The sequence below is a fragment of the Gambusia affinis genome, linkage group LG10 (genome assembly GCF_019740435.1).
Source record: "Gambusia affinis linkage group LG10, SWU_Gaff_1.0, whole genome shotgun sequence".
NCBI lineage: Eukaryota > Metazoa > Chordata > Actinopteri > Cyprinodontiformes > Poeciliidae > Gambusia > Gambusia affinis.
The window spans coordinates 25,108,617-25,121,820 of NC_057877.1; the positions used below are offsets into that span (position 1 = coordinate 25,108,617).

The window sequence follows — 13,204 nt, forward strand, 5'->3', positions numbered from 1 at the left end:
TAAAACTCAAAAACTGTCCGTATTGTTGGAATTGTTCGTTTAACAATTTTCTCCCCTGCTTTTACATTGAGAGTACCATTGATACCAATACATTTGAAAATGATTAAACACAGTAATACAGTGATACAAATCAAACTTCTTCATGTGACTGGTGTCCTAAACAAGCATATTCAAATTTTTTTCAAGAGCAGTATTCATATTTGTGGAGATATTATTGCTGTCATGCAGTCACAGTCATAAATAGTTGTCATCGTGATTTTTATCGTTATCATGAGTCTCACTAAATATTGGGATAAAAGTCAAAGTTTTTCTATATAACTAAAACTAGCACAATAACAAAAAATGCAATTGACAAAATATTTTTGTGAACTAAAATAAATAAAACCAGTAATAAATTTGGAAAAACTATAACTGGAACTACATTGTGTATTTGTATAACTAACACCTACTGAAATTGTTTATAAATATATTTATTAGCCTTTTGAACTAAAGTGAAATAAATCCCACCTCCCCCCAACACAAGCAGTTTTGTTAGCTGTCAGTAAATTATGACACTCCAAACTTCTCCTGGCGCCGTTTACACTATTCTGCAAAATGGCAACAGCAAAAGTTGGGAGAAAACACCAGTCAGTTAGTATCTTCTGTTGAGTATTCAGTACCCAATCAATATATACACAATGATAAGAGAACATTTGTCAAATTCTACATCTAAAAATGAACCAACTATGAAAAAACTAAAACTACTTTTCTAACTAATAAAAACCAAACTAAAATTTAATATTTAACTAATAACAACTGATAAAAACAAGGAAACATCTAAAAAGTAATTAAAACTAACCTAACTAAACCATAATAAAAAAATAAAATCTGTTATAATCCTGGTCCTCATTAACCAACCCTTCTGCAGACGCAACATAAACTGTCACCGGTGCAGAGTGGATTAATTTCTTTTATGGCAAAGCAGAGATTAGAGGACGTGTGACCCACTAAAAACAGCTGACCCGAACACATGGGGGCAATATCCAAAAGAGCTCCCTGCCCAATTCACGTCCTAATTACAGCAGCCATGAACATACTGCATCATCAGAGCATAAAGAAGTCTTCTTTAATGAAAAATATATCAAACATCAAGAAAATCCTCTTTGTTTTTCACAAAATCAAAGGGACAAAACAGCAAAGTCAAATCAATAGAAAACTGCAAATATTCTCCCTTGCAAGCAAGATCCAGATCATCACACTGCTAATGTGCATTTAGGAAAGTAGGACTGGGCGACTGGATGACACACACACACACGCACATGCACACATACACAAAGTGCTGCTGGTGCATGTCTGCTGCACCGGTTGGCAGAGCGGAGACTGACTGAAATGACCTGAGGGTGCTTGGACACAGAGCTCGGTGCTCTAATTCAGTGTTTTCCCTGACAGGGAGCAGCAGACAGCTCCAGGGATGGAGGGAGAGCAGGAGGAAGCTGACAGGGAGAAGTATGCATGGCTTTGAAGAGCATAGTTGAGTGAATTCAGACTAACGGATCATATATTTAGGACGTGAGGAGAGAGCTCCCTTCTGTCAGGTCCTCAAAGTAATTTTTTACCTGAAGGTGAAACTAAGGTCCTTGAATAAGATCCGTTCAGTGTTTTACTCTAGAGCCAATGTGTCTCTTTCACAAGTAGAAGTGCATTTGTGAAAATTATGAATTGTGTCTTCATGAAGAAGTAACTCACAATTTAATAAGTTACTTTTCGAGAGTTTAGAGAACAAGAATTCCTTTGTGTTGGTCTTTTGCTCAAGAACACCAATAAAATGCATTTATGTCTGCGGGTGTTTAAGTTCTAAAGTGTAAAACATGAGTAAGGATACTTTTGCAAAGTACTTCAGTTGTAAACTTGAGTCCCCATAGACACACAATAATAAACCTCATCACTGCTTGTTACAAGTAAAATATTGACTGCTTGTAAATGCCTCATACAGCCCCACTTTGTGAGGCATTTGGATACAAATTCACAGTTGTGCCCAAATAGTTTTATTGTGACACGGAAAATAAAATAAAAATAAATAAGTAAAAAGTTGCCACTGAGAGTTGTGCTGTTTTTACATTTTTGATCTTGGACATTGTCTTAAAATCCGACCAACACTATAGCAGATATCCGTTTTATATTCAACAAATCAAAATGCTTTTGATTTGTTGCCCCAAATCAAAAGGCACTGTCTTGTTGCATACTGTTAGAACCATGTTGCCTCTCCATCTGTGCTCGTTTCCCCAGATCCCCTGGCAGGAAACACCGCATGTACAGAAAGGCCTCATAAATAACTGATCATGTCTTCCAGGCAGTTCCACGATTCACCCTATTCTTCCTCCAACCCCCCACACACACCCACACCCCCAACAAATAGCTTGACCCATGACCAGCAGCTCAAACATATTGGAAGAAACATTGCTTTTGAGAAATCCATGTTGTCCAAAAGGCCACTTAATGCCAAAATGACCTATTTCTCAATACAAAGGTCAGGAGTCACAGCTCAACAGACTTGAGGAGGATGTTTACTCAGATAGTAAAAGGAGGTAGGCACACAGAGAGGTGCTACTTTTCTTTTTAATACATGGATAATGAAGCCTGGAGTGTTTGACAGGCATTAAATTGACTGGTTTTTGATGGTGAGAGATTCCTAATGAGGACATTTCATTGCATCAATATAGTTGGACCCTCCATTATTCTATTATCCTCTATTATGCCTATAAATTAGTAGGCATAATAGCTTAGAAAAAACTGCACAAACTAGCAGCTATTTGCAGGAGACACAAACAAAAGCTACTTAAATATCTTAATTTGAGTAATATTAAAAGCGGTTCCTCCACTTTTACAGATTACTGCAGTTTTAAAACTATTCAGCAATTTCATGACAAGCATCTTTTATGCCTAATAAAGCAGCAGCTGGATGTTATTACCTGAAAAAACTATTAAGTGAAAGTGAAATAATCTTGCAGTGGAACAAGACTTTTTAGCTTATAAAATGCAAAAAAAAAAATTGTTCCACTGGCAAATTGTTTCCTTTATAGCTAGCATTTTTTTCATCAATATTAACAAATATTGATGAAAATGTCAAAGTATTTTAATAATTTGTTAAACTTCTTTAAACAAGCTCTTATTAGCTACTGAAAAGTTACTTGTAAGTTAGTTTTGTCTTATTTACTAAGATATTTGCAATTTGTGCAATGTAGGCCTAAATAGTTTTTGTTCATTCATTGCTCCACAGAACACAAAACCTTTCACACTAACTTGTCCAGTTGTGAACTGACTTTTCTTATGCTTTTGTGTTAGCAGAGTAGCACAACGTGGTATACAGGAATGGGAGTGTTCAGAGTTTATATGTGAATCACTGTGAAAATTGCTGCCATCAAGTCTTACAGCAGAGTGTTTTTTGGGTCTAACCCTCCTTGGGAATTTGCTACTAGACCAACACTATCTGGTAGCAGATTTCTGAGGAGGCATGGAATCGGATGTAAGCACATTCAGCTTTTAGCCACATCTAGATGGTGCAGCCACTGTTTGTTTAACTTGAGAATTTCCATCTGTGTCTCCAGGAACAGTCAGGGACGGTTTTCTTTCTGGAATCTTCTTCATTGTTTGTGCAAGACAACGATCTCTTCTCTGATAATTTTGGCCATAATTATTTCTAGCATGTAATGAAACCATCAACAGTCCAGATGTGGAGGTGTTCTATTGCTACCTGATGTAACTAGTAAAGCCTTTGATTGGTTGCATCACGTATGTTTTATAGCTAATTCTAGTCAGGGGTTTAAATAAATTTGAGTGGAGAGAAAACTGAAACTAGATTTAGTGTTTATTTTGGATGAACGTGTTTAAGTAGCTTTATTTAACTATACAAAACAATCTTGTCAGACTAGTTTGCTGCAGCCACCTGGAAAACCTGAATTTTGCCAGTAAATCTAATTTGCATTGGGGACTGAAACCTTTTCAACGCCTTTCCGTTCACTTTTATTAATAAGACTTCCTGCTAGTTGCAAACTGGGTCTCTGTTCATACAGTAAAGAAAACAACCGATAACCAAACCTGAGCGCTCTACCAGAACAGGAAAGGAGGAAATGTGGATCTCATAAAAGATTTCTCTCCAAATAAGGCCAACATGCCTCTTAAGAGGAGATCTTTGCAGTGTAGGTGTCCTGATTGTCCCTGCATGAACCAGAGAGAATAATGCAGGCTGGAAAGGCTTTGGACAGCGTTCCTCTGCTGTTAGTAAATGTGAACAGAAGGCCAGCAATGACAGACAAAAGGCATACGGACAGAAAGGAAAAAAAAAAAAAAAAGACTGCAGCTCTTTTTCCTGGCTCACAAAAGAAAACTTGTGGGAGAGGTGTTCAATGGAATTTTAATGTGTTATTTTAAAATGTCAAAATATTTTAACAATTTGTTAAAATTCTTTTAGAACCTTAAAAGTTCACAATGCAGCTTTTAAAAAAAATCTAATTAGAGTTTTTTCAGGCTTCCAGCATTTTACCACAAGATTTCATTTGTGTTTAGAAGCAGAGTTTATCTGTTGAAGTAATATGAATTTGGTTTTTCTCAGCCATTCGTTGCTTTCGTTTTTGTAGGGATAAAAGAAGGGAGATGGAGTAAAGTCGTAAGGGTGTAGTGTTTAAAAGCCGTTTCAGCCCTGTGTGCAGGTGAGGCTACAAAGCAGTCCTTATGGAAATTTACATTAAATTTGCTTATGTGGAAGAAGTCAACATGCCACCTCCTGATCTGTCCTTTACGACTTTCTTTATGAACTAAAGATTTCGTTCCAGGTGGAATCTTAAAGTCTCAGCTATGTGTTAGTTCCAGTACCTTTTTTTTTTTTTTTCAAGAAGGTTTTTGAAAATCTAGTGGCCTTTATTCATTAATAGCTAGAGAGGAAATAGGGCAGAGAGAGAAGGGGAAAACAGGGAGGGGATGGAGTAACAAAAGACTGCTGGAGGACAAATTGACCACTTTTCTCCACATTTTCTTGTACTACTTTCAAATGTGCATTACTTTTTCTCTCCATAGAAGCTACATCTGGTCGGGCTATGATACCTTCCAGAAGGGGCATCAGCTGACAGAACGCTGCCAGCAATTGAAAGTTCTCCCTTTCCTGACATAAAATTTTTACTTTTCTTGTTTCTTTTTTGTGTATCTGCTCTGTTTTCTAAATCCCCAGGTTTGATGGTAGCAGGTGGCTGTTGGATGTACTGCGCCCGGTTCTGGAAAGTTCTTCCTGTTAAAGGGGAGGTTTTTCTTCTCCACTATTGCTCATCTAAGACGGAATACTGCAAGTGAACGACATGATGCAATCTGCTGGGTTTAATTAGATAGAAAACTTTTAAAACTAATTTGAATGACTATTAATCTTACTGTTCGATAAGTAGGATTAATTGGAATGTATGTGTGGTTGGACTGACGCAAATTTCTAGTAGTTCTGATTTAAAACTCTACTAAACAGTCATGTTTTTGGATTGGTGGAGGAAGCTGGAGTACCTGAAGAGAACCCACAATTAGTAGAGAACATTCAAACTTCTCACAGGATTCAAACCCAAGATGTTGCAGTGAATAAAAAAATATTTAGATATCATTTAGCCTCCTGTCTGACATCATGCTGACATCAGCTTAGGAATCACAGACAGACAGTTTAACTGTAAAATGCACTTTATCACATTCACATTGCAATTAATCTCAGTTAACTGTATACGATACATTGGGAGCGGGGTTGGGTGACGTACACATCTTCCTTCGGTCAATAACTTGTAATTCTGTGTTCTGTATAAACACACACACTATTTTTTAAGCCCGTTTGGAAATACTGCTGAAACAAAAAGATGTAGATTTCAGTTTGTAGGGAAAAAAAGCTTCCACTTTCTGTATGCCTGTTCCACTCGTATCAAAAGATGCAACCCTTTCGCAGCATTTCTTCTTCTAAAAAAAAAAAGTGAAACAAACAAAAATTAGGTAGAAACATTTGGTTTGGTCGTTAATGAAAAACTGTCAAATCTAATTTAGTGTGTGGAGAGCTGTTTTGTATTTTACATAGTTTTCAAAGACATACAATAATAAACCTGTAAAAACTACAATTCTCTTAAACAAACTGTGTATTAAAATTCCCAAGTACTGACTTCCATCCAATATGGACCTAAAGAAAAATAAGCCTAAAAAAATAAAAGAAAAACATCCAAGGCATCAAAAATATAGCAAGACACCATGAACAGACAATTCAATATCTGAATATCAACATTTGTTGTTTTTTAAAATGAGTGTACAGGACATTAATAACTATTCATGACTCTGTATTTACACTTTATAATGAATCTCTGCAGAACAATAGATATCTTGGCATCCGTAAGATGCCACACCAACAGGATCTGATCAAAACAAAAGCACGGAAAGAAGCAACCTCTCGGGAGAAACAGAGAATTTTCATTCATAATAAATTCACCTATTATTCTCTAACACTATTTTAAAAAAATAATGCTTTAAAGGAAAGTGTTTCTGGTGGATAATCACACATTCATCACACACTGTCATTCTCTCTGACACACACAAACACGCATAGAAACAAACGAACAGTTTGAGTGGTTAACCACAGAGGAGCCGACAGTCGGGTGTAAACCTCTGCCCAGCAGCAGCGTTCCTTTCCTTCCATTCTGATACGAACGACGTCGATGCACACAGCCTTCACACGCAGCACATGCAGCATCAGCTTGGCCTCAAAGGCAAAAAGGTTGTAGTGAGACAACGTCCTCTCCCGCTTTTCTATTCAGGACAGAAAATGTCCGCCTACGCCAGGAACTCTTAAAGGATCCCCCAATTATCATCCTGACACAAATCTCCCCGGCAGTGACTAAAGCCAGGAATGTTTTAATGCTGGTGTTGGCTTCAGCTGCTGCTCCTCCATCTACCAAAGGTTGAACTTTTTTTCTTTAAACAAGCACAAAAAATTCTGTCTTAGTTGTGGAGAATAATTCTCCACCCCTATCGAAAATGCTTCATTTGAACAACAATACACATACCTCAGGAAAACTGAAATTTGTGCTACATGTCATAACACAGAATAAGGCTCATTATCTTAATTTTTCCCCCTCAAATTAAGCTTGTTAACATCTTACACGATGTTAATGTGTTTATTGATGTTTTGAGTTTAATATGAGTTTGTTCTCACCATAATAAGTTGAAAATGGCACAAAAACCTAAATGCAATTCACTGTTTCCTCTCAACAAGTTTAACTGGGAGAACATCTTAAATTAATATTAAACTGACAACTGCTGAATAATCTGATTATTATGAGGAAACAAGATTTAAGACAAATTTTACTTCATCTATGTCAGGGATGTGTAACCTTTATAATTCAGAGCCAACTCCTTATGAGCTGCAAATGTAACAAGACTGAAAATGAATAATTTGTGAAAAATATCAATCTAAAAATATTTTTGCAATGAAAAAACATTTTTATTTAATCTATGACAGTGAAAATAGATCTAAAAATGTAATGTCTTTCTGTTATATTTTCAGGGGAGAAAAAAAGCAAAAATAATGAGCCTTAAATCTGATGCACTGTTTGCAAAATTACTTACTGCCTCACTGCTTTGTCAGCTCTTGAAGATCTACGTTTTTAATAAATAGTAGAAAAATAATATTGTACTCATAAAGTGTTTTTTATGTATTTATGTGAAATGTTAAAGAATTTCCTTCCCTACGTTGACATTCACAAACATTCATGAAAGTGTTCAGGTATCACCCGACGGCAGATTGGATGACACCAGAAGCCTCTTTTTTGGAGAAAGGCTACAACTCCCAGATAAACAAACTCTGGAGACCAGAAAGTTGAGAGAAAAGTAACGTTAGAGTTCCACTGGACACAGCTCTTTGTTAGGGAGAAAAAAAATATAGATTTTTTTGTTATTCAGCGATGCTGCCCCCTGGTGTGAACCTCTGGGCAAGAGCCCTTTGCAGGGGTGCCACCTATTTTGGGCTGGATTTATAGTCAAGAAAGATCCATACTGGACCCAACCTTGAAAGATTTGTGTCTCTGCTAAAAGTTTTTGGGCTCCAGTTGTCTCCTGTTCTCATTAAAATTGTGAGTTCTGAATCCTTCAAATGGAAAAAAGCTGGAAGTCCCAACTGCTTACATGTACTGGCCCAGGTCTGCCTTTTGCATGTGCTTCAAGTTAGGTTGAATTAAAGAGGGGATGAGAGGAAGAAGATGTTGCCACGACGATACATTGTGGCATCATTCATAATTCAGAGTGTGAATACAAGCAGCTCTGAGGAACTGGGTCCAGCTGTGGTAATCTTCCTCCACTCAGCTGAACCTTGTAGTACACAGTGTGGATCGTCTCATTGAACTCAAATGTTTTACAAAAATAGTCTTTTATTAAAAAGTAGTTCAGTCCCCTGGAGCATCAGCACTCTGCGTCCACGCTGTGCACGGTCACGGCGGCCTGCAGGTGATGCGTCTGTGTGTGCAGCGGGTGGTGGTGGGTGTGCACGTGTCGGTACGGGTGGAACTTGTGGCTCAGCAGAGCGGCTGTCTGAGGGGGCGTGTCCAGGTCCATGTCGTCGTCGTGGTTACCGACGTCGACCCCTGCCGAGAGGGGGTCGTTGTTTCCGGGCGGATTCTCACTGTCCTCCTGTGGACTCATGGTGCTGTAGCCTGAACACAGATATTGATTATGTTACCATCTTCCTTAATATAAAAATACTTTCTTTAAATTTCAATAATTCTATGGTTACTATTGGAAAAGATTTGAGTCAGTAACCATTTTTTGTTATTGTCAGACAATAGCAGGTTTAATTTTATTAAAGTTTGAAATCCAAAAAGATTTAAAATCCAACAGGAGTTAAAACTGGGAAGTTGCCTTTGACAACATCATTCCTGAACGGATGCAGATTTACAAATTCAATGTAGAGAGAATAACAAGAAAGGGTGAAAATGTCCAATGATTGAAGAAGAGGAGGGGTGAAACGAATGAAAGAGATGAAGCAGGAGCTTGAAACTGTCCTCAGAATTACAATAAGTTTTATTGGCTAAAATAGTGTAAACAAACAAGAAATTTGACAGTTTACAGACATCAAATATAAACATAGTAAATGACTTTTAGAGGAAATAAAATAAAGGATAAAGAAACAATTTGTAAAAATAAAAAGCAGGTTAAAATAATTCATGTATGCAGTTGTGGGAACACTTCCACTAATCCGCTACCGTAGTAGCGCTTTAGCTAACTTTGAAAGCATTTCGCATACCTGGGTCCCCCGGAGAAAATTTTTTCTGGATAAATATTAAAGTGCTAATTTACTTGGTTGTTTCATAACCTTTCAGTTGAACAAAATTCAACATCCGTGTTGAAGTTTTGATTATCGACTTAAGAATTCTTCAAGTAGCTATCCATTTACATAGTTGCTCTTATTTTGAATGGGGTGAAACCTTTTTACACAGTAGTTCTGTTTCCTCTCCTCACATTCCCTCTGTTAATTGTAGGGAAGAAATTATTATTTCAACCGTTAGTCCAAATGAGTAGCTAGCTTGAGGACATTGTTTAGAGGTTGTTATGCAGATGTTAGTCTGTGCTGCAGTAATTAAAAACAAAAGCTACATTCAAATTATTTGAACAGAATAGCTGGATTAGTTAATTTTGGTAAATTTCTAAGAGTGAGACTATGCTGCTGTAATACAAAATTCATTTATTTTGTGGCTTTTTATGCAGTTGTATTCTGTACCAGTGGTGCTAATAAGTGTAGAGGGTGCTGCATACAGATAAGATGCAAGGAGTACAGCTAGAAAGTGTTCCAACTCATTTGTTCTGTTTCACCATCTGTGGTGCTACATTCAGCAGAAACACTCGCACATTCTGATTTTGTTTCATTTTAGCCCACTCTCTTCTCTTCAAGTTCACCCTTGTTCTCCGTCAAACATCGGTTATGCAACAAGTATGAGAGATTCTGGTTGCCAGGAAGTGGAATGATGCCACATATGTGGGAGGCAGAGAGCCTGTGTGGGTGAAAGTGTCCGTCCACAGCAAGTGTCAGACTTAGAAAATTCTTAAAAAGCAAACATGAGCCAGTCAGCTCAGATGAAGAGAAAATCAGGGTTCAGGCTTGTTATTAATGCGAAGAATAAAAGGAGAGCTCAGAACTGGGAGCGAAGGGAGAATGTGAAACTGAACCGAAAAATTATTCAGGTTTTTGTTTTTTTTTTTACTTTATGAAGCCTTGAAAAAGGAAGGTTTTCCTGTTTTCTAAGTGTCACAGAAAGTTCAGGGTCTGAAATCAAGAAACCTTCATTTTTTTCACATTATATGCTGATGTAATAAAACAAAACCTAGCTACCAGAGTGATTTTTGCCCAGTCTTATTTGCAAAACAACTTAGCAGTTTAATTAATTTGATTTTATTTATTTTTTTTCAAGGATTGTGATACACCATGTTGGATTCAGGTCTGGACTTTGACTGGGCCATTCTAATGCCATTTTTGTAGCTCTGGCAGTAAGTTTACGGGTCGTCTCACAGGATTTTTTTTTTTCCAGTATTGTAATTATTTAATTCCATCCATCTTCCCACCAACTCTGATCCTCAGTCCTAGTGAAAGGCCATCGCATAGCATGATCCTACCACCACCGTGTTTGACATAGTGCATGTTTTCTGTCACATGGTTGCATGCATACCAAAATATTCAGCTTCTATTTGAATTTGGTCCTCCTGATACTGCTTGGTCTAATGTTCTCTAACAAACATCTGATGGCTGCATCCTAGTAGCAGCATTAGAAACCAAATATCTGAACTCTGTTAACTAATTGGGTCATTTCTGGAGCCAACTGGTGTTCTGGATTTTATTTAGGGTGACTGAGTAAAAGGGGACACTTTTTGTTAAAAAATAAAAAAATAAATATAAATACTTTATGTTTTGCAGAACTCTGCTTTTGTTTTATAAATTTAAAATGTAAAATCCATTGAGGTGTTCAAATCCAGGTCTGGATGCTGGAGCTAAGATGCTTTTCTACCAAATCTCAATATGACAAAAAATTATTATATACCCTGCAGTCTGTCAGCAATCCATCAATAAATCAACTGGTTTTAACAGAGTTAGAACCTGAGATTAAATAACAGGTTTGCAATACGTTTGATTTGAAAGGGGTATTTCAGGAAAACAAATAGGATAAAAGGAACTTAAGCAATTTTAAATAAACTCAAAAATCAATACATGTATGTTTACCTTCACATTTTCCAGCAGCATTTATGTGTCTTACTAAACAAAGTGAGTGCTTGTCTTACCGTGGTCGCTCTCTGTCCCTGATCGGCCCCAGTACCTCCGTCTCCGTTCAGGACTGTGAGTGTGTCTCTCAATGACTGCAGCTATGAATCTGGTGTTACTGACTGAAAGTTAAGACAGCACCCAGGTTAGCAAGGTGCTAAATGGGAGCTGTATTCAGAAATAGGAGAGAAATGTTTGAAAATAGATTCAATGTGGTGCGCTTACTGATTCCTCTGTCTTCATGACTGTCTTCGTCTCTCTCGTCTCTTTCATTGTCGAGGTTGGACATTCTCACAGACATTTCTGGAGGAAAAGTAGAGAAAAATGACATAAAATAGGACACTCCTCAGCACGCAAGCATTCAACAGGTTAGGTGTGAAATGTTAAAAGAAAGGACAGAACTGTATTGTTTTACTGTCAAAGTGGCTCTTCTTAAAAAGAAGAGTTAAAGAATAATTAAATTTACAAATTTGTTCAAAACCAAAACATTTGCCAACATTTTAATGATTTACAGTCATTGTGCTTATTCTACAAGCACCCATTGAAATATAAATGACAATTACCTGTCCACACACAAGACAATAATAACAAAAACAATGACTATATATTTTTCATCTCATCGTGTATTACAAAAACTCCTACTTATCCAAGTAAATCGAGACGAAAAAGAAAAAGGATGAAAACAATGATTGCTTACATGCTGCTTTGAATATAAAGTGAGTGATTGAGCTACTGATGAAATGTGCTGGGCTGACTGATGATTGGGAAGCATAAGCACCTGTTTAAAAGTAGAACATTTAGCATTTTGCTGGCATGGAGAATTTAAAAATGGATATAAAAAGCAGAATGCAGCAGCAGTGACTAAAGAAGCAGCTGTTGCTCTTAAATCCTTTTTTTAAGCGTCAAATATAACATTTTTTCTAAATGGTGTACAAGTGTTTACTAATTTTCTTAATTAATAGATAGATTTTTTAACACATGTCCTTTGGTAAACGGATACAAAAAGTTAACATGAGCATTTTTATTCACAATTAAAACTCTGAAAAAAGTGGTGTACATTTGTTTCTAGCCCCACTTACTTCAACCACATGTCTCTGTTATATTATTTCCTTATAACCTCTGTAGTAAAGCTATGGATATTGTTTTTGTTTAATTAGAAAATGTCAAAATATAACGTTTCATCTGCAGTTGCCTCTATTTCGATAAAGATACACCATCTCTTTAAGACATGAATCTGTTCCCACACTCACCCTGTGCAGCAAGTGGTGACATGTGCTGGTGTGAGCGTCTGTGGATCTGATGTCTGTAGGCGTACACGGCCAGCACCAGCACCATGATGCATCCCATGATGCCCCCAGCGACAGGACCCACAGGGGCGCTCTTGATCATGTTCAAAGACGCCACTTCCTCATCTGCAAAAGAAGCAAAAAAAAAAAAAAATGATGAAGAAGAAAGTTTTTACACATTTTCAAGTAACATTTCTGCTGTTTTTGAACATCTGCTTTTCTGCACTGGACTGAGATACTGCATTGTAAATACTCTGTTGTCTCTTTTAATGTTCAACACATACATATTATGTATGCACATAAAAAAAAATTACCATACTCATTTGCACATTCCTTGGATTTCAACTTCTATATTGCTTATAACTGTAGCGTATTCTTATGTTGTAAAGTATATTATTATTATCATCATTGTTGTTGTTATTATTAGTTTTTTATTTTTTTATTTTGTGTGAACCTCTTGATCCTGCAGATACACCTGAACATCACCTCTGGAAGACAGTGAAGGATATTTCAATTTTTTTTTTTAAAGGAACAGTTAAAAACCCTCCAAAAGCCTGAAGAAGAGACAAAATCAAACTATTTATGCTGAGATTCAAACCCCTGCTGCGATGCTGGTACATTTTTATGCATTATTTCTGGT

At 36.8% G+C, this 13,204-nt stretch overlaps 1 protein-coding gene across 1 annotated transcript in view; it reads right to left on the reverse strand.

Moving 5' to 3' along the window:
* Window positions 1-4,865: 4,865 nt before the first annotated feature.
* cachd1 (cache domain containing 1) overlaps window positions 4,866-13,204 on the reverse strand; it is a 77,250-nt gene continuing 68,911 nt past the window's right edge. The window contains exons 24-27 of the mRNA XM_044129658.1: window positions 12,529-12,690; window positions 11,504-11,581; window positions 11,299-11,400; window positions 4,866-8,684 (exon numbers count right to left, since the gene is read on the reverse strand). Coding sequence (XP_043985593.1) covers window positions 8,434-8,684; window positions 11,299-11,400; window positions 11,504-11,581; window positions 12,529-12,690 — 593 coding nt within the window. The 3' untranslated portion in view covers window positions 4,866-8,433. The remainder of the gene's footprint in view (window positions 8,685-11,298; window positions 11,401-11,503; window positions 11,582-12,528; window positions 12,691-13,204) is intronic.